Source organism: Athene cunicularia, assembly GCF_003259725.1.
Source record: "Athene cunicularia isolate RWA chromosome 2 unlocalized genomic scaffold, athCun1 chr2_part1, whole genome shotgun sequence".
Classification (NCBI taxonomy): domain Eukaryota; kingdom Metazoa; phylum Chordata; class Aves; order Strigiformes; family Strigidae; genus Athene; species Athene cunicularia.
Genome location: NW_020799095.1, coordinates 110,066,749 through 110,093,048, shown reverse-complemented (window position 1 = coordinate 110,093,048; position 26,300 = coordinate 110,066,749). Strand labels below are relative to the sequence as shown.

The following is a 26,300-nucleotide window of genomic DNA, read 5'->3' as shown; positions in this document are numbered from 1 at the left end:
TTAGAACATCAATATAACACCTAGGATGAGATGAATTACAATTGTTGTGGGAATTTTTTTTCTCCTATTTTAAATCAAAAAAGCATGACTTTTTGGTCATGTGAGAAAAGCAGTTATCTTCAAACATTCTGATATGTAATTTTGCTATAAAAAATAACTAGTAATCTGTACTTGAATGTCATCCATCTCTGCTCTGCCATCTGACAACTGAGGAAATAAATACACAAGAGACAAGAAATGTGTTAAAAAAGAATAATGTATTTGAGGTATAATGTTGTTCTTGCTTGCATCCCGTAAGTACTCTCACTTAGTGTGCTCTCATCCCTGATCATTACAAGGACAATTTAATTCCTTCAATATACTTTTATGTTATCCAATAACAAATAAATTAGCATGTAAGACAGTATGTAAGAATATCTAAACAAGACAGGCAAAACAGGGTTTGTCCCTGATTATAGATTGTTTTTTCTCTTCTGTCCAAGAACTTTTGTTAAAAATATATGTATCACCAAGTCACAGGACTCAAAGATTGTATTTGAGATGATCTCTCCTAAACACAAGATTGCGATTGCAAGCTGTTTGGGAACAGCAAAATGTTTTTTATGCAATTACATACATAAATCGATAATAATTTGAGAGTTGCAGGGCTTCAGAGAATTTCTTAAATTGCATCATCATTTCACACAGACCCAATTTGTTAGTATACTAAAAGGTAATCATCAAGGCAGTTGTTCTCACCTGTATCCGTTCAACTTCTAAAAAAGTTGCTGTTTGGAAGGCTTTTTCCCATAGTGTTAGGTCAGATTCTAGTTCCACAGAAAAGTAAAGATCTTCTCCAGCTTCAGACTGGACACTGAAGCAATGTTTCCGCCGGTCCAGTAGATCACTGTCCTGATGAAAACCTGAAGTTATATAATCTGGCATACATCAATTAATATTTTTAATTGCAAACATCTATGCCTCAAACCTGGTATTTTTAAATGGCATTTTTAAATTAAATTACAATGAGGAACTGAAAATTAGGGTTTTGGTCTAAACATGAGTATTTAAATGAACTTTAAATGATACAGAACAACACAGCATATTGGCATAACTTCCTGTATTTTAACAAATCACTTCTCAAAAATGTTATTAGCTAAACACTTTTAAATTAGATAAATTCTATAAAAGGTATCCACTTTCTATTCACATGAGAGGAACGCAAATATCAGCTTCTCCAACCTATTTGACTCACCCACTCTACTCTGGAAGGCTTGCCAAAGGAAGAGATTTATTTAAGAAGTACGAAAAGTCCATCTGTCCCATTTTCCCTATAGAGGCTAGAAAAAACAAGTTCGTATTTCTGGTGGCTTACAAAATCCCACATAAAATTTGTTTGTAGATGCATACTGCCAGTAGAGAATATAGCAGATGCCATTGGTTAAGTAGTTTGCTTTGGACCTGGAGGAGGAAGTTACTTTTGACTTTACTTTCAACACAACACCACACAATGGATATCAGGTTATAAATATATAATATTTAATCATTGTTAGCATTTCTAATTGGGACTAAATCAAAGAATAACCAAGGCGATCAGGAAATCCATTACAAAAATGTTTTTCAATTCTTTTTTGATAGAGGATGTTCTATGCTAAAATTCTGGCATGCAATTTATTCTTGTGAAAAATACACTGGCAGAAAGAGTTTTAATTAATTTTGTCCTTACTACATCAAAGCAGCTGTCATAACCACAAGCTCACCAGATGTCCTTGCGAATACATCTGGAAATCTGGGTATATTTAGCTTGGGTGCAATTTCTACAATGCTACCCCATAGCAGAGGGCAGAGTTGAGATCAGTAAAGGAGACTCACAGGACAATATTTCCTGCTGGTTATAATGACTTGAATAGACCAAGGGGACCATAATCCTCTGATACAAGCTGGAAGAGCACCTTACTTTATTCAAGCCAGCTCTCTCTGGGGCAGAGAACCAGGAACTTAAATCTGATTGAGAATGGAAATATATAAAGCAGGATTCTGTATGAAATTATTACTCTCAAGCAGATAACTAGACAATGGTTGAGTAAGCACTATTTTCCCCTTTCTTTTCAGTCAGTAGACATATGCCAAACCTGCTCAAGAAAGCCAGTACAGAATGCGTTCATGAATGCTCCTGGTTCAAAACTGCTTTACAGTTTCTAGAAGAATGGCTTACAGAGGCAACATGCCCTCTCTGCAATCATCATGACAAAACCTAGTTGCTCAGATTTTAAAATGACTCGTCACTGCGGAACAATCTCCTTCCCTACTTCCATTGAGTCCTAAACTTAGCAGATCAATAGCATTAAGTCATGGATGGAAAAATCAGAATGAACATAGACTGTTAGATATTTAAAAAGGCATTCCCCAAAAAATTAATATTCTCACAGATTTTTTTCAAAGTGTTCAGAGGGCTGTGTAGGTGAACCTATGCTCTACTACATGCTCAGCCTCAGAGTGCACAGAGCAGCAGCACTGCAACAGATGTTTAATTATGTGGATATGTATAGCAACATAAAACATACCATCTATCACTTGACTATACAAAACCCATGAACAGGAACTGAATGAGTAAAAGCACTGGTCAACCTTCACTGTTCTACTAAAAAAAAAAAAAAAAGATACTTCGTATAGTATAACTACATCTCGTCTAACAGGTGGTAAGCATGGTTTTAAACCCATTATGCTCCCAGAGCTCCCAGAACTGTTGGTTCATAACCAAAGAGAACTTTTCAGCGTGGAGTCTGACAAAACTCATGTGCAAGGTATGTATCTTTCCCAGGAAAGGTTTTAGTTCCTCATAGCTACAACCTCAGAAGAAACTAAAAATATTTTGAATTCATCTTCATCTATGCTTGACAAGAGTCAGTAGAGAACTATTAATTAATTATTATCTTATTTGAAACAGGACTATGGCACTATGTGGGATCACAGGAATGACTGTTATTATCACAGTAGAACTGATAGCCCTTGTTTTCAAATGGGAGGAAGTTTAGTGCAGTGCTCAATTCCAGAATGCATATCTCTATTTAGCTGGGCACAGTTAAGGTTTGATGCTTTTAAATTACATTGTTAGATTCTCCCATTCTTACAGGCTGTTTTCCTATTGAGAAGAAGATGGTGGCTATGAAAAACATATGAGTTCTCATGTAAACTATGAAAAATAAATTGTTAAAATTTTTACTGAGATTGATCTCTGTTAAAATTTGTTTGAACAATACAAAAATCTCAGAAAAAGTCTTTCAAGTGATTAAATAAAATCTTGTGTTTTGTATTATTAACATTGCCAGCAATAATTGTACTAGACTTTACCAAGCAGTTCATCAAACCTAGAGGATGAAGAGAAAGAAGAGCTAAATGGGATCTACAGTATTAATCCATGTTATTTTCTATTTATATATGAAAATGAAAACATTCTGTGATTTAGAAAAGTTCTAATCAATAATAGGTAGCATTTCCCCTCAGTGGTTTACATGCAAAGATTTTAGAACATTTCAACAACTACATCATATTATGACAAACAACACACATATGTACTTATGTATTTATTTATTATTGGAATTTACATTTTGTGAAGGACTTATTTGGAATTAAAACAACATTCAACATTTCCAAAGACATAATAATTTTCCACAGAATAATAATGTAGGTACCGGCTATTTTGATATCAATGTCTATGACTAAATCCATGGTAATAAAAGTTCAAGTCAAATGTATTTAAATGTTTTACTTCAGTTTTTTAAAAGCACATGAGATATGATATGACATACATACTAGGTGTTTCTTTCTTAGTGGCATTTCATTCTACTTACAGAAATAATTTGGTGCAAGGCTCCTTTCAGCACTGCTTCTGCTCCTTTTTGATGCAAGACCTTTAGTTTTTCATTTGTTCTCAGGAATTAAAAAGTGATAGCTGTATTCCAAATTTATAGTTCTAAACATGTTTCCATTTTTACAATGGATAATCACAGGAAACAATATGTAGGCAAAGCTAAAAGACAGCTATCCAAATGTCCTTGAAAGGTAGGAATTTACAGCAAAAGCTTTTCTTAGGCATCCAACCAAGAATTGTCCAAAAGTCTCTGCAAATTTAAGATAAACTTGTCAGGAGTCTCAAAACCAGGTCTGGATTAACCAGGAATCTTCATTAATTAACTTTTATCAAATGGTGATTTCAGCTAAAATACAGAATGTCATTCTAGCGATTTAAGAATATGCTATGACTCTGTATTTTTATAATCACTCAGTGATGGACATGAGCCAATTTCATGTTGATTGTTTAAAAACTCTTTCATACTGTTAATGATTAGCTGTACCATTTGTTCCTGATGTTCCCAATGCGAATTAATACATATTCACTGAAGAGGAACAGTCACAAAACTTGTAGCAGTATGCTAATTCCCTACTGGAAGGAAAGTAGTCCTGCTGAAGGATGGGCTGTGAGGAAAGTCCTTGGCTTACACCCAGCTTCAGGGTAATCCAGCATCTCTGCTGACAGGATGGTATGACTCCTGCTTGCCTAATTAATAATGATGTCCATGTTAAGTGAGAGTAATAAATTTGTCTAAGGGAACCAAGCATGGCTCATTAGGCAGGTCCTTTCAAATTAAGGCAGAATGCTTCTTTATCACTAAGTAGTGACATCTCCTTCTCTTCTGTAGAGGTAATCTTTTCTCTTTTGAAAGACTGCCCTGTCCAGAAGCAGCACTGCTTTTTTTCGATTACTTGTGTCTCTTCATTTTATGTATGATGAATGCATTAAATACTCAGTTATTAATTAAATGTGCTGAGATGCAAGAGACCCTCAGCTTTTCCTATAGTCAGTGAGAGTTGAGTTGTTCTATTCTACGAAGGTCTGTGCAATAGAAAACAAAGCTAGGTCTATCAGTTTCATGCTCATTACATGATTTTTACCCAGGAGGTGCTCAAGAACTGTCTGGACGTCTGGTTTATCTGTAAAGTTACGTGTAATATACAGAGTAATTTGGCAATGGAACTGTAAATATCAGTGACACTGGCAAGCAGTTTTTGACACGAACAATTCATGTAAGATGTTCAAAACCATGCTAATCAGAGTTGTATAACTAAACAGACAAAATAGACCTTGACTTTTGAGATAATTTTATTTCAGCTGTTAAAATGAGGTAAATATTCATGTTTGTGATATTAATCATAATAATTCATAATAATACACATAAGAGAAAACAAGCAAAACCTGTTTTCTTTGTTGACTAGTTCAGGCAGTTCTGCAAAAAGAAAGCTGACTTATCATTACCAAGCTTCAAACCTAGCACATAAATTCTCTGAAGATAAAAAGCATTCTTCCATCAATTCAAGAGTGTAATAACTCCAAGGTGGCTGTAAAAACTAAACACATCATGCCTTTACACTTGCTGGCATCACAGCCCTGATTATTTTAGTTTGTGTCTCTCTTCACTTATCAGTTCCATCTACATAAACATACATCTTTCTAAAGGATTCTAATGATCTACTTCTTTATCTGAAACTTTGGAAACACTTTTCTTGAGCATCACCATTAGTTGCTATGGAGATGGCTCTAATAACATTTACAGGCAGCAGGGAACAGATTCGCTCCAGAGTAAAAAAAATGATACTGCTTCTCCAACATATCCTATTAATCAAGTAGTAAAGAAAAAATGACCCATGCAGGCATGCATGTGTTTGTACATATCTCATCTTATGTGGACCATTCTGAATTTTAATGTTAAAAAAGTAAGAAAAATGTTGAAATTGCGTGTGTGTACATATATACGCATTTAAATAAACACAGAATGCCCGCTAAACTGCAACTGGACAGAATATTTTTCAATGGTGAAATTTTATGAAAATATTTTTTCTCGAGGGGAAAACTAATTATAAATTATACATTTTAGTTTCAATTAAATTTCCATTAGAAAGATCTATCTGATTGCTTGAGAGAAACAGATGTTTATTCCCCATAACCTATTAGGTACATCAGTAAACTCAGATTACTTTCCTATTCTGCCTGAATAGGGAAATTAATTTCCTATTCTGCCTGATTAAAAGGTTTCTCCTGAACCAGTGCCATAATTGTGACTATTTCTTAATTACATCCACTCAGAAATGTGCTTATTTTAATGCCATATGAGGAAAATTTTCAAAATTTTCATAAAACAGTCTAATCTTTTGGGGAAACAAATTATTCTAATACTTTCCAGAGAAGCATTGGTGGATATTTTCTACTAAAGATAATTCAGAGGCTAATGTAATTACTAACGGACATTAAAAAAAAGGTGCTGATCATCTCTTTGGAGAGTTATTAAGGGTTTGTGCCTCTCCAAACTTTGAGGCATTAATTGCTGAAAATTTAGTTTATGAACAGATCCCAGAAAAGTCAATATAATGATAATAGATAGCAATGCTAAAGAGTGATTCTGTCTCTTCATTCTGAGCCCTTGTTTACAGTGTTTTCAAATTTAAACAATTGTAGCTGGGTTTTTTTCCATGTTAGTTGCATGCCTGTGGACATTTTTATTTTCATGCTATAGTTAAAACAGCTGAACCAGTTCTGTGAAAGAAATGAGGAATTGGTTTGTCCATGTTAAAAACAAAGAAACAAACAGACAAGAAGAACTACCTCCTGAAACTGCTTTTTGGGCTGCTCTGGGACATCCATTCTTTGGAAATGCAATGACTGCTTCAGGGATGGGAGGAAACTGCCTTTGAAAAAAAACGGAAATTAAGATCTACTGAAAAAATTTAGATGTTCTGGACAAAATTTGGCTATTACCATTTTGATTATTTCATTCTGAACATGCTCCATCCCCATAGCATACAGGAAGTTTTCTCAGCTATTAGGGGATGTTATGCTACTAGCCATGGGAAATGAGAACAGAATACACTATTTCTCCTTCAACAGGCTATGTACCTCTTCAAGAAGAGATAAAAACACCTGACTCAAAACCAGAAGTGGACAGAAAAATTATGTGGAAGAAAAGTCACATGGTGAAGCTTTTGTGTGTAGTTTGTTGTTTTGGGGTTTTTTGTTTTGTTTTGTTTTGTTTTGTTTTGTTGTTTTGTTTTGTTTTGTTTTGTTTTTTTCAACTTTAGATGCATTTGTTTTAAAGGCAGGAAAAGGTCTTTTAAAGGTCTTCCTCATGAAGGGCACAAATATTGGAAGGCTAAGAATTAAATCTGATTAAATAAAAGTCTTGAAAATTTTCCACCAAATTGATTATTCATTATATTATAAGCATTAGTTCCATGACTGCATACTCTTCTTTTTTGTTTTTTTTTTATACAGAATTCCTTACTCAAATAACTTGACGATTCATTATGTCAGGCTGAGAAAAGATTAGGGTAGCATAGTGAAAGCATTTGTGTTGGATATCAATATGCCAGAAAATTTGTATCAGAAAATGTGTAAAAAATGGTATTTTACATGTACTTGCTAATAGCGCTCTGAAAAAAATTCAAAAGTGTCATGGAAAAGAAGATGCTACCATAAAATAAGAAGATTTAAAAATTATTAGGAAATTAATATTTCTGTTTCCAGTGTTCATTCTGGCTGTTGCAAGGAATATGTAGACCTTCACTGTGAAGAGAATGCACCAAAGGAAATTCTGAACAGCTGTCCCTGAGACAGGAACAATTTATTTCATATAAGGAATGGGACACAGATCCAGTGAAAAAATACCGTGTGATCACTGTTGAATGAAAGCCTACAGTCCTAAATTCTTCATGCAATAAAACCACGACATCTTAAGATAAAATTAATTATTGCAATAGTCAGAAACACATTTCTGAATCAAATAAGTTAATAAGCCTTTATACAGTGGCAGTTGTTGTGCATCTAATAACACTGCCTCTTTGCTTTCAAAAAAGACTCTTACATGGAGCTGTATAGTTACAGGAACATCAACATCTTCAACACACAGGGCCCATTATCTTTATCCAGATTAACACACCACAGATTAGGGATTGTATCACTCTGTACACGTTGAAGGAAATGAACTGCCATCACATACAGAATCACAGAAGATATGAATGATCAGGCCAGAGGTGTGGTCATCTGCTGCATACCTACACAAGGCAGGAGCAGCTACACACCAGCTTATGCTTATAAGGATCAGGTGATGGAAATCTAATGGCCTCATCGGGAGCTCTATTTCAGTAATAAATGATACTAACACTTGAGAAATTTTCCTTTGTCATGTAACTGACACAAACTTAATGCTGGTCTTAATGTCAGTGGACATGGAGATCATTTATGACTTTTACTATTTTTCTTATAAGACAACTGTAATTCTAGTCAGAGTGGGAACAGATCCTCTTTTCTTGGGAAACATTAAATACTCTTAAATTTAGAACTGGAAGCAAATCAAAGACTGAAAATTACTTCAACTGTTTAGAACTCTAACACTCAACAGTTTACCACCTTTTTCAAGAACTGGTACCTGCCTAAACCCTGTCTAAAAATCTAATTTTTCCTAGATGCAGCATTTACCTGTACATAAAAGAGATTCATCACTTATGCCTCCTAAGAAGTTTTGAGTACGTTTGAAGTACTTTAGTGAAATCACGTCAGGATGTTAGTCTCAGCCATTGAGCAAAGTATATTAATGATAGACCTCAAAATACATCCTGTACCTTCACTTTATATGTTTATGTGTCTACTGGCATTAATTTTAAAATTGATCTGAATATATAAACATTTTCATTAGTTTGCCATGCTTTTTATATCATCCTTTTCCCATACTTGACTTACTGGAAACGGAGAACAAAATTACAGGAAATTTAAGTGAGCAAATTAACAGAACTGCATTTGAGGATTTTACACATATTAACCGCTAAATAAGGAAGGAAACAGAAATCTTCTGAGGCACCAAGTTGGCCCTGATTAATATACTAAGAAAATTATAGCTGCACCGATGTGAATTATACCAGCTATAAACATCAATGATTCACCATCCCGACATATTACCAGCATGGACTGCCTTTCAAAACTATCCTCACATTTAATTTCAAAGCTGATCTTACACCTAAATATGTTTCCTGTTTTATGCTGAATAAAGTTTGGTTTTTATCGTAAATCTCCAAATTTTTTGCATGATGCATTGAAGACAGAAGGCAGGTTACTGAGCTTCTTCTCACATTTAAATGGAGATGCTTATATGAAGCTGAAGAACATCAGTATCTCAAGCAAACAAGGCAAACTTGCTTGCAGAGAAGTGCAGTCATTTACATTATTCTTCTTATTTCCCTGAAAAAATTAACAAACTTTTTTCTACCCCTATGGAAAAATTGCTTAAATATTTGTTATTTACCAGTTCATTAAAACTACTTAAATCTTGTTAAAATATACACACACATGCACACACACTCAAAACACACATGTTAAAGCTGCGTATCAAAAATACTAGAGGTACCAAAAGGACATAAGCAGTTCAACCAGCTCTGAAGTACTGAACAGAACAAGGCCATCTGCCAACTTCTGAAGCTAGTGGTATAAATTCATGTTTTTCTGGAGTACTGAAGATTTGACAAATCCTAACTTTAGAAGTAGCTTGATTGTTAATGGGGCTTTACCCCTCAGAATAGAGTAAACCGTGAAACAAGATTTTTCCAGAATAAATTAGAAATATTTATTCATAGCAAATTATACCACCAATTCTGTTGAAAATGACTCATATGTCAGAAGTGTTATCATTTGATTATCCTGCCTGACTAATTGCTTAACATGGGTCACAGATTTTCATCCACATGCCAGAGTCACTGTCTCACTAGGATCAGTTTGTATAAAACTGGTGGTAAAAAAAGAAAGTTGTTTAAAAACTCTCAACTTTCCCTACCAGTACCTTACACTGATCAATCATCTTACAGTTTTTAACTTCTTCCCTATTTGAACTTGCCTGACTTTGATTTCTACTCACTCTTTCTTTTTACCTGTTTCTTTTTAGTGTTAAAGAATTCTTCAGTGCCTTGTATTTTCTCTCTATTAAGGTACCTCCACCCCATAATTAACAGACCTATTGAATTTTTAATAAATTACTTCATATGCTTATCAATTTTTGTATTTACTCCCCCAGGTCTTAAGTTATTTGCATCTCCATAAATGTGCCTTTTACCTCAAACATAGCCCACTGGTGTTTACTTCATGATGAATAATTTAATCAAATGTAATCAAACTGTGATTTTTGTACTCGGCCTGCTTTTATCTACTTTTATGTCAAAAATTATTAATACAACCCAAAAATCTTTATAGTGAAGAGCATTATACTTGAGATATGCATTTTAAAATGGTATTTTGAAAATTTTCTACAGAACCTTTTTTATAATCCAGTATTGTTTTGGTAGTGTATGAATGTGATTGTCAGGATCTGGTGGGTTTTTATACATTTTACTATTTAAAATTGTAAATACTGAAATAGGGGATCAGTGGTCTTTTGCTGAATTTATGTCAATTTTTCAACCAGTCAGAAGAGAGCTTTTTAAAATCCACTTTTATTCTTCAAATTTTAATGGTCTTCCTGATTATTTAGAAGGTCCTAATGATACTAAGAATAGTGACTTATTGCCTTGCTAAGAGCATGTCTCCTCCTCTTTCTTTTCCTTGTAATCTGAGGGAGGGGGGAGAAAAAAAAATATAGTAACAACAAAATAGTGATTTACTAGAGAACTACTATATCTATAAATCTTCTAGTTATAAATCACATAATAATCTCTGGCATCTCTGATTAATGTGCAGAAGATCCTGCCTTTTAGGTGCTTGAGGCTGAGAGAACTAAAAGTTGAAAATGTCCTCCCAGTTTCCTATATCATTCGTGAGAAGAATCACAGCCTTTGGAGTGAATGATAAAGGAGAAAACACTCCACACATGCAGACGACTATGAAGAAAACACTGGCCATGGTGGCAGCCGAGCTCTGTGTTTTATTTAACATGTTTGGATTAGATTCCCTTCTTGACAAATTAGTGAAGTTCTCTGCTGGGTGTGGACATGAATATTTATTTAGTGTTTGAATATTTTTACTGTCACCAGAAGTGGTTGTATTCTCTCATACTGAAACCCTGAAATATTAATGTGCATTCAGTATGATCTGGCAGTTTATATTCTCCACTGTAGCACTTCTGTCATGAAGAGAAACTTAGAGAAATCTCTCTAACTGGTGACAATTACAATTCTGTTTTAAAAGACTAACCTAAGGTACTAAATCTCTCTAATCAAAACTGTTCTTGTGACGTTCATCAGAATTTTAATCAGAATTAATGAGTGGAATAAAGATAAAAAATGCTTTCAGACAGATTTAGTAAAGTCCTGTCCTTGAGGCATGAGGGACAGTTATTGAAGTTGCCAGTATACAGCAGGAGAAAACACCAGCATGCTTGGATGAAAGTTGCATCCCAGTTTCTAATGATTGTAAGTCCAACTATGGAAAAAGCATTCGAAACGTCTCATTCTAATCTAAGCAAACCATGTAATGCAGATATATTTTGATTAGTAAGTGACGTGATAACATTTAGTAATTCACTTTGACAAAGACAACATGACCCAAGACCCATGCTCTTTCTGGCTCTACAGAGGTGTTGCAGCAGTCCTGACCAATACACTTAGTCTTGCATGCAGATGATAAATCTTCTTCTCAGGACACCCAACAGCCTGAACAATATAGAAGGAAAGATGCTTTGGAAACATTAATTCGAAAGCACTACTTCTCACTCCTGGGCAAATCTGTACAAACCTTAGCACAGACCACATGCAAGTCCTTCACTTTAAATGAATATTGGCCACAGAAGCTGTATTTATACTAACAGATTAAGCAGTATGGGACTGTTTGTTGACACTACAGTGATCTGGCTAGAAGCAGACCACACCCATACTATGAAACTCGTTATACCCCTAAAACGGTGCTCACATGCGGTGGCTCATTACAAATGCTCCTTTGCCCATGATAACTCTCAAGCTATACCAGGAATTGTCTGAGATAGTGATAGATGGACCATTTGGCTCCAAATCCATTGTAGTGATCATTCTAAAAAAAATTTAGATAATATAATAAATTAGATAATAATAGATGATGGTGTTCCACCATCTGGAAATGTTCTATGATATTTAGTCCTAGCAAAGTCTAGACTGAACAATTTGAGTTTAGCCAAGAATATGGAAATAAAGCTACTTAAGAGACACTAACTGATTATACCATCCTGCAAACAGGCATTGCTGTCTTCCTGGATTTATATCTGTCCTATGACATGTGATTTCTCGTCTCAAGTCGAAACACAGAATAATTCTATCTTCTCAATTTTTCTGAAAAGAATACATGAACTCAGACTCTGCCACAGAAGAACAGGAAGTACAGGAGAGGGAACACTCTGTGTAAAAGAGCGCATGTTTCTTTTCTTCATTCTTTTTCATTCAGTTTCCTGAGCTGTCATGTTTTCTATCAACCTTTAAGAATATAATCACTTCAAACCCTGTTAGCCTGACCATTTGCCATTCAACTCATTTTCCAAGGAAAATGTATAATGAAAGTAGTACATGACGTATTATAGAAGAGGTTTGAAGGTGATCACAAAGCACCAGAGTAACTTTTTTAAAGTTGCCTCTGCTTCAGCAAATGTGCTAGAAACATGTACGGCTAAAATGGAGACATTTATGACACTGGCATAAAAGCTGAACAAAACCTTGAGTCTCTACAGAGGTTCAGAGAGGTTCAGTGTAGTAGTAATGGGAAGCTGTTTTTCTTCGTTTTACTTGCTTTTATATTTAGTGAAACCATGGTTAAGTCCTATAGTACCTGCAGTAGAAAAACTAGAATATGGTGAAGATTAATACTCCAATGTCAGAAGCTGTAATTTCATTGCAATGATTTTTCTACTTCCATTTTTTATTATTTACAGTTTTCAGTCTGCTAAAGAACCTGTTTGAAACATTTCAACACTCTAAGTATGACCGTGTTTACAGACAATAAAGGAATAACTGAATATAAATAATGTGTTAAAAACCCCCATAAATGATATTTCTATATCACTTAAACTGGAATTGCCTCTCTACTGGGACATCCTCTGTTAATACAGAATGAGAATGGAGGATCTACACCTCTTCCCAGACAGTTTGCAGAGCTAGATGATAAGAAAAAAAGAGTATCTTTATACTCTTTTCAGTGCTTCCACACAACAGTGACAGGAAAGTATTAGCTTAGGTTTTACTGCTTTGTGGCCTGACTCTTTTCCTGTAACTACTGCTACACAGCTGAAAAAGAGAAGAAAAAAAAAAAAAATCCCTGCATTGGTATACAAGAACAGGAGTTAAAGGAGAAGGGGAAAAAAGAAAAATGGCTAAAAATGAGTGAATGAGAAGAATATCAACAAAGGAAAATGGTAAAAGAAATTAAAAAAAGGACCTTTAGATTATAGAAAACTATATAGCATACATTCTGTAAATTTCTATTTAAACAGTATAATAAAATCTTTGGATAAGTCACAGGGAAGAGTCACCCTGGCTTCAATGGGTTCACTTCTCAGAGAACTACCTTAGTGCTTAGTCTTTTCTGTGCTCAAGGCCTGAGGTGATTAGAGGTTACCAGAAATAAAAATGAAATGTGCATGTCACAACTGAGATTCTTCATCTCTCTCAAAGCCTGACTGCTCTAAGAGCATTGTTCATATTATACCCTCAGTGCCATGTCTTCACAGAGTGACTATCTTTTCCTGTTAATTCTCTCCCTACAGGACCACTACTAAAGAGTCAATGTTTGCACACACTTGGTAGTTAAAGGACATACCACAGCAATGGGATGTGTTGTATTTGGGATGTTCTACTTCTTGATGAAGTCTCCAGACCCCACAGCCAATGTATCAGCAAAAGAACTCCTCTCACCTTTCTGTTCTAGATTGCTAGCAGACAGGCTTTTTGAGACTAAAAATTTGGTTTCTTATTTTTGTAGTGGAAGATGAAAGTTTCTGAATTTTATTGAGCTGTTCCATCTGTAATCTGCCTTCCTAAGAAAAGCATAGTGCACCTATGTGACATACAAAAAATAAGAAATGTACCATGTATGTCAGTATAAGGTTTTCCCAATGAAAAACACTTCACAAAAATACAATTTTTCATACTTTTTTTTTTTTTTAATATACTAGTCTATCTCTGCCTAGATGAAACCAGAAAAGACCAAATTACCTTTTACATAATTTTGAACCCAAAACCCCCAAGCCAACAGGAAAGCACTTCTGATGAATGGAAAGAGACAATTTTTTTCATCTCTCTTTAATCCCCTTTCCTCTCCTCATATTTTAAATTGAGAAATTCTAGGCATCTGGAAAACTGTTTTTGACTATTTTTGAAACAGAGAGAAGACCACACATACTAATTCTGTATTAATTCAGGACTAATACAATGCACAGTAATGGCCCTATTTAATTTGCTACTCGTAGCTTTAACTTTCTAAGCATATTTCATTCTCTCTTCCCGTTTATTACAGTTTATGTAAACTGAATAAATTGGTAAAAAAATTAGACAAGAGTTTTCAGAATGGTATTGCATATTTTAAGGACTCTGATCTCAGTTTTAGTGAAATCTTGCATTGCAGCCACTCTCAGATGCATCAACATATTTGAAAGCAACCAAATTGATCACTATTTCTTTAGCTCCTCAGTTAGAAAAATAAATGTTATACTGGTTAAGTGTGATATTAAAGTTATAAATCCTATATAGCATCATGGAGAAATAAAGCAGTTTCCTAGTCAAAATCAGTTTATGTCAAATTTTGCCATGCCTCCTAGTTTGTCTCTGTATCTACTGACACCAGAACTGCTAATGACTTCAAAGGGAAAAAAATTTAAAAATGGATCTATTTCTGCAAGGTGATCACATGCAGTTTCCAGTTGCATTCTTATGCTCTGGCTTGTCAACTGGTCTGACAAAGTGGTAATTTATTTTATACTTTCTCATCATACCTTGAGAATTTTGCACATTATCTCATAAACTGAAAATGTTTTCTCAGCTCGTGTCCAATCCCAGGTTGTGACCTTGGAAAAAACAACAACAAACAAACAGGAAAAGAAATTATTTTATTTTATTTTTTTTTTCAAAAACTAAGTTTATTTAAAAAAAAAATAATCTATCCCTAAACCATTTACATGCAATATAATATCTACAGAAAGACCAAGCACTGCCTCAGAGCAATAACTGCCTCTGAGCAATAACTACCAGACTGTTCCATCCAGGCAATGCTTAGGAGACATCCTGCCTGTCTCCTTGTGCTTACAACAGTGCCTTTGCTTGCTCTATGCTGAATGATGAGGCTTCCACTGGGAACTGATGGGGATTGCACTGAGATCCTGAGAGCATGCAGCCCTTGAATTCCTCTCACAGAACCTTGGCTATAAGAAGGCATGTTTCTCACCACTTTTCTCCTTGTAATTGCATGCCACAATTTGATCCCAGTCACTTACATTGTTTGCAAATCAATAAACCCAACATCTCCAGCCTTGCAAAGTCCCAGACACATATTCTACATGCACTGAAATAAAGGGAAAAAAAACTAACAAGAAACAACAGAAGCAATATACATTTTATATTTGTCTTGCCAAGATTAATATTATCCTAAATTCTAACAAAGATTTGAATAGTCTATTTCCATTTCTTCTCTTTATCTTAGGATTTTACAATTGCTTTTAATAATATTAATTTTAAGCAACTATTTTACACACAAAAAAATGCATAGATAAAAGAGTTAAATAAAATCGTGCAGGGGTAAGGATTAAGACTAAAATGGGATAGATGAATATATTCAGCAAGGGGAGAGTCAAGGGGATATCACAGCAATCTATAAATAAATTTCCAAGTAAATTGCAAGAAGGAAAGAGAAGAATCTGTCTTTTCTTTCCGAAAAGACAGGATAACACACAAAACAGAATGAAAATTGAGGCCATATATGAAAAAAAAAAAAAAAATCTTAATGGTAAGAAGTTTTGAACAGTGGCCCAGCTCCAAAGGAAGACAGTTCTATCATTAAAACTGTTCATCAAGATGAAGAAGCTGATGAAGACCGAAGTTTATGTGGTTTTCAAAATTAAGATTATAAAGTTCTTTGAAAAATGTATCATAAAATGGTATCCATGGCATATGAATAAAATATATGAGACTAATTTATCCTTTATCTAAAAAAGCCCCAATCATTAATAGACACAACATGTCTGAGAAGCATCAATGGGTTTGGATGCCTTTGTATAAAACTTACTTTATCAAAATTATTTTGGTGTTGTATGAGAAAATTCTATCCCTAACTAATTTTTATTTATAAACACTACTGTAACTGAAAGTCCTTTGAGAAAACCACAGTCAGAAATGAAAAGTTAAAAAATACAGGGTCATAGTTATTCTTCTATTAGAATTTTATTTATTTGCAGTCATCCTCAAACTCTGTTTTCACTGTCTGGTTGAAGTATGGATATTAAACCAGATTTCTAAGGAAGGGAATGACTAAATACTGAGAGCCAATAAATTGTTTGATACAGAATGAGGAAGTAAAGAAATATTGGAAATATGCCATCTTTATGCCTGAGTTTTAAAATGCTATTCAGAGACTTGATGAAAAACATGTGAAATGCTTTTGTCAGGGAAAGAAAGTTATTAAAAAAAAAAAAAAAAAAGCTGCTCTTGCTACTGCAGACAAGAAATTAACTTTCTTACCATGAACAGAGAAATGAGGAGAGGAATCTTGCTACAGCTCCACTGAGCCCAAAACACCAGCCACACAAGGTGATCTTACTGCCCCATGAGGAAAAATAGTCTTGCTGCTGAAGCACAAAGCTATTCGGAGCTATGTCTAAGAGCTTACTGTACGCTCCATGTTTGGGGAAAAATATCACAGATCCCCCATCTCCCCTACTTTTCTGCTTTTGTTTGTACTTATGAAGATACTTCTTTTCAGGTCAAACAAAGGTCTTTCTATAGAAAGATATGTTCAAAACAAAAGGAACTGCAGAATTAAGAAACCCATAGAAATTTCTTGCCCTATTCACTTTTAATATTTTAATTTAAAAACTTGAGTAGCAAGAGAAAAGGTGTTAGCAGCTCTTTCTCAATTAAAGTCCATTCTCTCTGAGATTTCCAACTATGACCTGTAAGAAACTGAACCTCATCAGACTTGCCACACTTCATAATTCTAAAGGAGAATTATGTACCAGGAATTAACAGGAAAAAAAAAAAAATAAAGCTTTCAAAATGCAAATAAATTATGTTAGAATTGTTCATTTATCTGAGTAAGGAAAGTAGAAGTGGTATTGATCAGATAAAAAAAGAGGCAGGGGGAGGCTGCTGATATACAGTGTTTAAAAACGTGCTTCACTAATGTGTTAGACTTTGGCAGAGACCAGGGCAACACTTTCATTTGATCTGGTTGAAAAGTTGGCAGCACATCTTTATTCAGAAAACAACTTAATCCAAGGAGTTTACACTGAAAATGTAATTAAAACTGTTTTTCTTCTAATAGCTACACTTTATGCTTCTCCTAAATAGAAGTTCAGAAACTGCAGCACTGAAATTTTCTTCTTAATCTTTCATAATCCCTGGAAGAAAAGAACACATATACCTGCAGAATATCAAATATAACTGTATGTGTAAAAGTTTGCATACAGAAAATAGGGTTTTAGAAGTCCTTTTAAAAGGCCTACTGCAGTCTTTGATAAGATTTTGCTGGTCATGTAAGGGTGCAATTATTATACACTTTACATGTTTTTAAGGTAGCTCTACGGAACACTTCCTCTGTTCTTTAAAAAGCATCTTTGTCACTGCTTCCCTCCTACTCCATGGAGAGAAAATACTTTTCCCAAAGTTTGAACTATCTTTCTATTTTAGAATAAGAACCAGAATCTGGCAAAACAAAATCACGTTGTGCTTGCAGCTCAGCTGAAACAAGACCTATAAAGACCTATCAAGGATCGGTGGCTTGTCTCATACAGCAGCAGCTTGCCAAAATTGTCCTAACTCGCACCGGCGTGGTTCACAGTCCTATTATAAACATGTTCCTCCCACACCCATTAATCATCACCCATTACCCATTTACCCACCAACAGCATATTAGTCCTGGAAATTTATGATTGAATCCTCAGTAGAGAGGCTTGCAGTTCCTTCCATAGTGCTTCCAAAAGAATAATCTTCCTCTTTTGAACAGGAGCTTTTAGCATTGTTTCTGCTTCCATCTAGTGTCTAGAACGGAGGTGGCTTTATTTGACAGACAACAAATTCTTGGGTAGGTCTGCCAAAGCCAGGACACCTGATTTTGAATTAAGGTGCTTGGCAGCATAATCTGATATTTTAATCTGATCCTGCAAAATACCCACCAACAAAAGCCAAACTCCCATTCCATTACTAGCCATGGGAGAAACAAACTCCTACACCAGTGAACTCATGCACCAACACTGAACACACAGAGGTTTCAGTTCCTACTTACTTCCATTCTTCATGTTTTTCTCATGTTCTTAAACACTTTGCTAAACAAACGTGAATAGTGACTGATGAATGATATAAAGACTTTCAAGCTGGCTTTGAACTACCTCAGGAACAGATTTCCCAGAGAGGTGGTAAATCCCTGGAAACAGTCAAGGGATTGGATGGGCTGGATGGGACTCTGAGCAACCTGATCTAGTTGAAGATGTCCCTGCTCATTGCAGAGGGGTTGTACTTGGTGACCTTTAAATCTTCCTTCCAACCCAAACTATTCTACGATTCTGCAATTCTATGATTCAGGCAGGAAGCAACTGCAGCCTGGATCTGGCAACACAGGGTTTAGCAGCAGTCAGAAAGGTCACCTGATAAACAGAACAAATGGATCCACACCTCTCTCCCTGCTTTTGGTATGGGACTGTTACTGGCTCCTTAGCTACTGGATTACAAGTTAACTAGAGGATATCTCAGTTTATTGTAGTTTAGATAGACCATAAAACTGTGAAGGTATATTGCTGAGTATGAGACAAGAGCTAAAATTTTGCCCAGTCATATTCCAATTAATATATTTAACAAAAAACAATTTCATTTGCTTCCCCACCTTCCTTTAGGTGCTCCCAAGTAGCATGAAAGTTACATTGACTATAAAATCTAAATACAGACATATTGCCATTTCCACAGCTTGCAAAAAAGCTTTGATATTTCCCCAAATCTCAGCACTTTGACTAGAATGATAGTTCAGTTTAAAACTAACCATCTTGCTTCAGGCTTGTTCTCTCTTCCAAAGGAAAATGAAAAGTCCTCTTTTAGCACAAGTAGATTTCTCTTATATTTTTCTAAGTGTTCAGGTAAGTGGGGAAAAAGAAATTCTTGTTAGATGCCTAGCCATCCAATGAACAGCTATTTTCTATCACTTTTATACCACATACCCTGTAATTTTTCAGTGCTGTCAGTTGCAATCATGTTAGCTCAAAGAGTGATATCTCATTGTGAAAGTCTTGTACATATTATATGAAATTATTTTCTTTAATAACATTTATTCCCATTAAGCATGAGCAATATACTTACTGGAGGTGCTATAAATTTATACAGGGAAGATCCCCTCAGTGCTAGAAACTTTGGTGTGTACATTCGATCCTGAAGGGAGTCTTGTTCCCGTTCTTCTGCCCAGCCCATGTAGACTATCTGACAGAAAAATCACGTCAGAGAAATATAATGCAAGTGAAATGTAAGGAACCACCAGGCACGAATACCAAATCAAGTAACTGTTGTTATACTGCAATGCAGATAAAGTCTCCACACAAAAATTCACAATTGCACATTAAGCAATATGATCTTACAAATTTTACTTCCAAATAATGACGAGCTTTTTTTGTTCCCTCTGAAAATCCCTGTGTAGGAGTTTTGAACCGCCTTGCTTAGGAATAGCAAATCGACTGTTTTCAGACACTATTCTGAACAGACTTCATCCACAGCTAAGAAGTAACCAGAATGCCGTCAACTCTTACAACTACTTGTAGATCTTCCGACATAGATGTATGAACTAGAACTTATTCAAACCCATTTTATGATCTAATTCCCTACCTATCTATCTATTAAGTCTGAGTAATTTAATATCAAATCCCTAAAGAGTAACAGGGTATGAGTCACCACTATGCCAGCTTCTGGAGAACACATGAACAGAGAGTAGACACATCATGCAACTTTTGATTTATAACCATGCCATTAGTAATAAAATACAATTTCCAGTGTGCACTGGTACACTACTGCTATGGAATATAGATCAACCCATATTTCATACAGTGCTGCTAATAGAATAGATCTATTTTATATCTCTTTGTGAAACTGATTTCTACATTAAATAGGCATGGGGCATTCTCTGTCTTAAATGTCAGTAATGAACCTGTAAGGACAAGAGTTTAGGAAAAATAACTACAATCATTAATAGTCAATGAGTTAGTAAGTTTGCCAATGGTACAATCGTACCTAAAATGAATGGTTGTACTGCACGTTTTATCCTTTGAGTTTTTGTATGTCACATACTTTTAAAAAAGTGATTTGCACAGTTTATTTCATTACTGTTGGGAAGAGGATGTTCATGGAATATACATTAAAATAAATGGAAGGTGTCTGGTTTGGGTTTTGCTTTTGTTTTTATTTCTTCTCTTTTTCTGTTGGATTGTATTGTAACACACTGGAAATTAATGGCTTCTTCAAATCACTATGTATGAAATCTACAGTTTATTAGATATTTTATGGTTTCTAAACAGAGAGAGGGAGAAGGTCCATTCCTCTAACACTTACAGTGAAACCTCAACATTTAATTCGTTTGCCAATAGCAAACATTAATTCTGTAATATTGTATGTCTTGGGTCCAATGAATAACATGTTTAAGTATTTGCTGGTTTGGTGATTCAAGAAGTTTATAAACCTGAAAAAGAAGACAGAGCTGTACCACAATGCTCAAGAATCAAGCAGATTCACTGTCATGCAATAACTAAAAAGCCACGTCCTCTGAAATCTCCTTCATTACTGAATGAAAAAAATAGTCAGAAAAAAACCCCAACCCTGACTGACAGGTACAGTAAGAGAAGTTTTAAATTATTTCAATTCAATATTTATTCAGATTTCCCTCTTTTCTGCTGTTTTGTGTTACCCAGTGTAGGGTAAGTATGGATTCCCCTCGATCTGACTTGGTAGGAATCTGTGAAACTCAGTGACTGAAAGGGGCTACATAGAAGAGCAAAACTAGCATAAAAAATTGTACTATTATGTGCAGAAGTTTGGCACATTTTCCTCTCTGTAACTGAAACAGAATGAATGATCTCTAATTTCTAGGAATTGAGACATCTATGTTTTTAAATTAATTAAACTGAATTGATGTGGTTCTAACTTCATTTTTTTCATTAAAATCAGACACACAGTACGATATCATCTTGCTTGATGATATTTAATATCACTATAGCACTGTATGTAGTCGGTTTTCAGTTAATGTTTTTCTTTTTCACATTGCTCATTTCTGCTTCTACTATTCATCAGAATAAGATGATACAGTCATTCATGCTGTGTAGATATATTGATATTTCACATTTGATTGCCTTAATACCAAAGCAGCTATGGAATTTAAAGCAATTTAAGCCTCCTTTAGATATTTCTCCCTTCCCTCTGTAGATCATGAGGAGAAATTGGACTGATTTTTCAGACAACCTGCTTTACCAAGGTTTTATTAAACAAAAGGCATTTCTCTTTCAGACTTAATACCTACTATTAAACATACAGAAGAACTGTTAAGCAAAGGCTGTATGATTATAATTAGGAACACTTACACAGTTGTTTGAGTGCATGTGCATATTCACGTGTGGATTAAAATAGCACCGGCTAGATTCTGGAAAACAGGGCAAAACTGAACTAATACCTGATAACTATTTTACTCATGTGCTGCTGTAGTGCTCTCAGTTTATCTAAATACACTGAACATGTGAATTTAGGTAAAATATTTTAATTTTTACAAAATGAAACAGAAACTGTTGAAAATTTTTCACTTATGAGACAAAATAGAGGTCATGTTCTCGAGACATTTATGTTACTGGTAAATATTTTTACCTCTAAAAAAGTTTTGACTATGAACAACTTCAAGAAAATTATTTGTTTGGAAAGGGATCTTAACTTTCCAAATTAATAGTTAATGTGTATGTATGTATTGAAATAGTGGATGAAAATGAAATTTGACTCATGAGTTTTGGAACATATCTTAACACGCTACATGTGGACTTGGCCCAAAATATGGAATTTCATTTTATTCCATCTGAAAAGTGATGTTTACAACCACAGACACATGATGAATGGAAATAAATGTGAAGCACAAATAGACAGTGCATAGCATGTCCCTTTATAAATTTAAAAAACAGATTAGTTTTTTAATCTTAGAAAAGTTTTATTACGTCCCTATAAACTGCTGACCATTATCAACAAAGGTGGTGATGGTGGAGAAAACAGATTTTGATAACCTTCCACTTAAAAGATAATTTTTGCAGTACTAGTTTCTAACATACCTTAAGCAGATTATTCTTCAAAGTCAAATGGTGACACAAATTAGTTAACTTAGTTGCTGCTGTTTCAGTAACAAAAATTCAAAAATTTATTATGGTTTATGAGTAAATCATGTACAGTTTTGGTAAAATCTGTATCTAAATGTTAAATGAAACAGGGCACTTTCTTCAGTCAAAAATCCATAGTGTCCTAATTTATATGTATTTATATTGCATGGACATCCTAATCGAGCAAAATAAATTGCCATTAATTGCCGTTATTTCATGTCAGTCCAGCATACTGCTAAAATTATTCACATAGCCTTCATTTTCACAAAGACTTCTCCAGAGTTTTTGCACAAATTTGATTATATTTTAGGAAGATTAGTGAGATAAAAATACAAGAAATGTCCTCCAAATGAAATGTAAAATGTATGTGTCGTTAAATGAATGGGGCAATTCAAAGATCAGAACATGCACTGACAGCTTTTTATCTTGGAATGCTCATATTTATACTCATATTATGTGAAAGAGTTCTGTCGTGAAACAGGATAAACATGAAGTCAGAAAACAAATTAATATCAGACAATACAGGGGGAAAATTATGAGGGATGAGGAACTCAGATAATGCTCTCTACCCTGGTTTTAATATAATTTTCTCTGTATGATAGTCTCAAAATTCATTATAGTCAATTGTTAGCCGAAAAACAATAAACCAACCCTAAAATGGATCAAAAAGTGTGATTGTAATGCAATAATTGGCAAAAATAGTCCTGTATTTAAAAGGCTTGGGATTTTTATGCTGAGTAAGATTTTTTTTCAAAGTCAACAGAACTAATCACATATCATTTTGAATGAAAGCTAGAAAAATTTTGCTCTAGTGTAAATATGGTCAAAATGTCTCCTATCTTATTTTTCAAGTTTGTGAAAAACCTGATAATATTTCCATTTATTTTCCATTCCATTTTCCACTCCTTGTTTTAGTCCACTAAAACAAGGCAGTCTGTATATGAAAAATAATCTCAAAGAAACAGAAGATAAATGCCAATGAAATGTTATTTTACATATATTTCAGAATACATTTAAAATAATTTAAAGCCTCATTTGCTTCATTATGTTTTGTGACAAATAAACATCAGTAATGATCAGCATTTTCTAGAAAAATATACCATGAAATTATTAATAGTAAAGGAACAGCTTTGGCAAATATCCCCTTTGTCTTTTATTTCTGAACTTTTAGAAATTAACTATTTTTCATTTGAAGTGTGGATGGACATGGTCCTGAGCAGCCTTCTCTAGGTGATCTTTCCTGAACAGTGTTGTTGGCAAGATGACCTCCAGAGGTTCCTTATGACCTCAACCATTCTGTGGTTCCATGAAATAAGAAAAATTATGAATGTATAAAACCAAAAAGTGATTGCTTGCAAAATAGTTTTCCCCATCAGTTCTCCTCTGTTATATTCCTTCCTTTCTATCCTACATGCTTTAGAGATAGCACTGACAAAGATCACATTCATATCTCTGAACGACCTACTTACTGATGGGTTATTCAATCTCTAATAATTTCACTTATTACTAGAGATTATTAAAAATTATGATAGATTATAAAATACACATTTGTTGTATCGTATATAGCTTAATTTCCAACTAGGTAAGAACTCATGTTGTCATCTTATTAACAGACCAAGGCTGAGTATAGGTTTTGGTTTTGTCTTGTTCTGTTTTTTTAAATGATCACACAAAAAATAAGGAAATATTTAGGTGTCTTAAATAGTACCAGAGAAAGCAGAAAATATTTCTTAGTTATGGAAGATCACAAAATCATTCGGGTTGGAATAGACCCTTGGGATCATCGAGTCCAACCATCAGCCTCACTCTACAAAGTTCTCCCCTACACCATATCCCCCAACATCTCATCGAAACCACCCTTAAACACATCCAGGGATGGTGACTACACCACCTCCCTGGGCAGCCTATTCCACTATCTGTCCACTCTGTGAAAATTTGTTTCCTAATGTCCAGTCTGAACCTCCCCTGTTGCAGTTTAAAGCCATTCCCTCTTGTTCTGTCACTAATCACCTGTGAGAAGGCACCAGCACCAACCTCTCTACAATGTCCTTTCAGATAGCTGTAGAGAGTGATGAGGTCTCCCCTCAGCCTTCTCTTCCTCAAACTGAACAGTCCCAGCTCCTTCAATCGCTCCTCATAGGATCTGTCCTTCAGGCCCTTCACCAGCTGCGTTGCCCTCCTCTGCCCTCGCTCCAGCACCTCGATGTCTCTCGTATTGGTGTGCCCAAAACTGGACACAACACTCCAGGTGTGGCCTCACCAGTGCAGAGTACAGGGGGACTATCACCTCCCTACTTCTGCTGGTCACACTATTTCTAATACAAGCCAGGAAGCCGTTGGCTTTATTGGCCACCTGGGCAAAATGATTATTCCCTTACACTCCAAAGAACTGAAAACTGATATCAAAGACTGAAAACAGAGTATATTTTCTTCCTTAGCCTACAATGTCATAACCAGACTCAAGACAGTTGTTTAGCATAACAAAACATGCCTGGACCTCTGCAGACATCTGCCCAACATTAACAACACTGTCTGAAAAACCTGCATTACAGTTTACATTACATCCAACACCACCCATGACAAATCTTAGCACCTACCTAATGATAACTACCAGATCTTGCTAGAAATCAGAACTATATAGACTGCTTCATGCCTTCACTCCCTTCACAGATTTGAAAAGTGATGGCTACATGTAGATGGCTACAGGACAGATTTCTGAACAGGTAAAGATGTGTACTTTGCTTTTCCAGGTTTCTCACAATCTTCTTCTTGTTATAATCTACTAATTAAGAGCATCATTTTGTCTCATCCATTCAGTTCTTCATCCAGTGCTACATGTTAGTAGCTACAGTTTGCTTCAAAGCACTTATTTTACTTAAGAATTCTAAGTATCTGTTCATTGAAATAAATTCTTCTAAAAACAGTCAATTTGAGCATTAATTGGGCAACTGTGTGCCTTTGTCAAAATGTCAACATTAAAAGTTTTTTCTCCTTTAAATTATTCAAGTCAATGAACAATTACATGTATTTAAAATCCATTACAATTTGAATTTGTTCATTTTAATAGAGGTGATTAGCATTTAGAAAGTACAGCATTCCTGTGTTAAGATTTTTTCCAAGAAAGACCTTATGCAACTGTTTTTACAAAGATAGATTTGGATGCAAACTGCAGTATTAGGTACCAATCCATATTAATTTAGGGGGTGTGTGTGTGAAATTCCTAGAAGGAATCAGTAAAAAAATAGCTCATGCTAGTCCTGGATTGCAGGATATTGACTGGGTAATTGAGAAAAAATAATCATCAACTAGTGTAATTAGCCAACATATGGCCAAACCCCAGAATTGCGTAAGTGATGTGTGCATTTCACATTAGATTAAGAATTTTCCTTATTAATAGGTATGGTGGCTGGATGATGAAAAAATATATCTTGTGCTATCTAGAGTGATCTGCCTTCCTCACTTGAACGAGCCTCCTTTCTTCCTGCAGAGAATTGTCTTGTTTGTTTGCCACATAACTCATCTTCAGAGTAATTTAGCACATCCCAGTGCAGGTTCACTGGACTGCCAGGTTTATCACCGAGGATACTCAGTCCAGCTTCCATCACAGGCATTTTACAGCTGACCTGAGAAACTTCAGACCTTCTCTGATACTCTCAACATAGCAGCTCTCAGCAAACTCTTTGAGAATGAGCAGGTCTCACAGACATCCTAACTAGAAAACGTCCTGTATATCACACTGTCATCATTCCCCCCCCC

At 34.9% G+C, this 26,300-nt stretch overlaps 1 protein-coding gene across 7 annotated transcripts in view; it reads right to left on the bottom strand.

The window, feature by feature from the left end:
• The window catches only part of SNTG1 (syntrophin gamma 1), a 211,605-nt gene that overhangs the window by 39,304 nt on the left and 146,001 nt on the right, over nucleotides 1-26,300 (bottom strand). For all 7 annotated transcript variants that reach the window (XM_026842717.1, XM_026842716.1, XM_026842719.1 and 4 more), the window contains 3 exons: nucleotides 19,516-19,632; nucleotides 14,955-15,026; nucleotides 739-891 (listed from right to left, as the gene is read on the bottom strand). In XM_026842717.1, coding sequence (XP_026698518.1) covers nucleotides 739-891; nucleotides 14,955-15,026; nucleotides 19,516-19,632 — 342 coding nt within the window. The remainder of the gene's footprint in view (nucleotides 1-738; nucleotides 892-14,954; nucleotides 15,027-19,515; nucleotides 19,633-26,300) is intronic.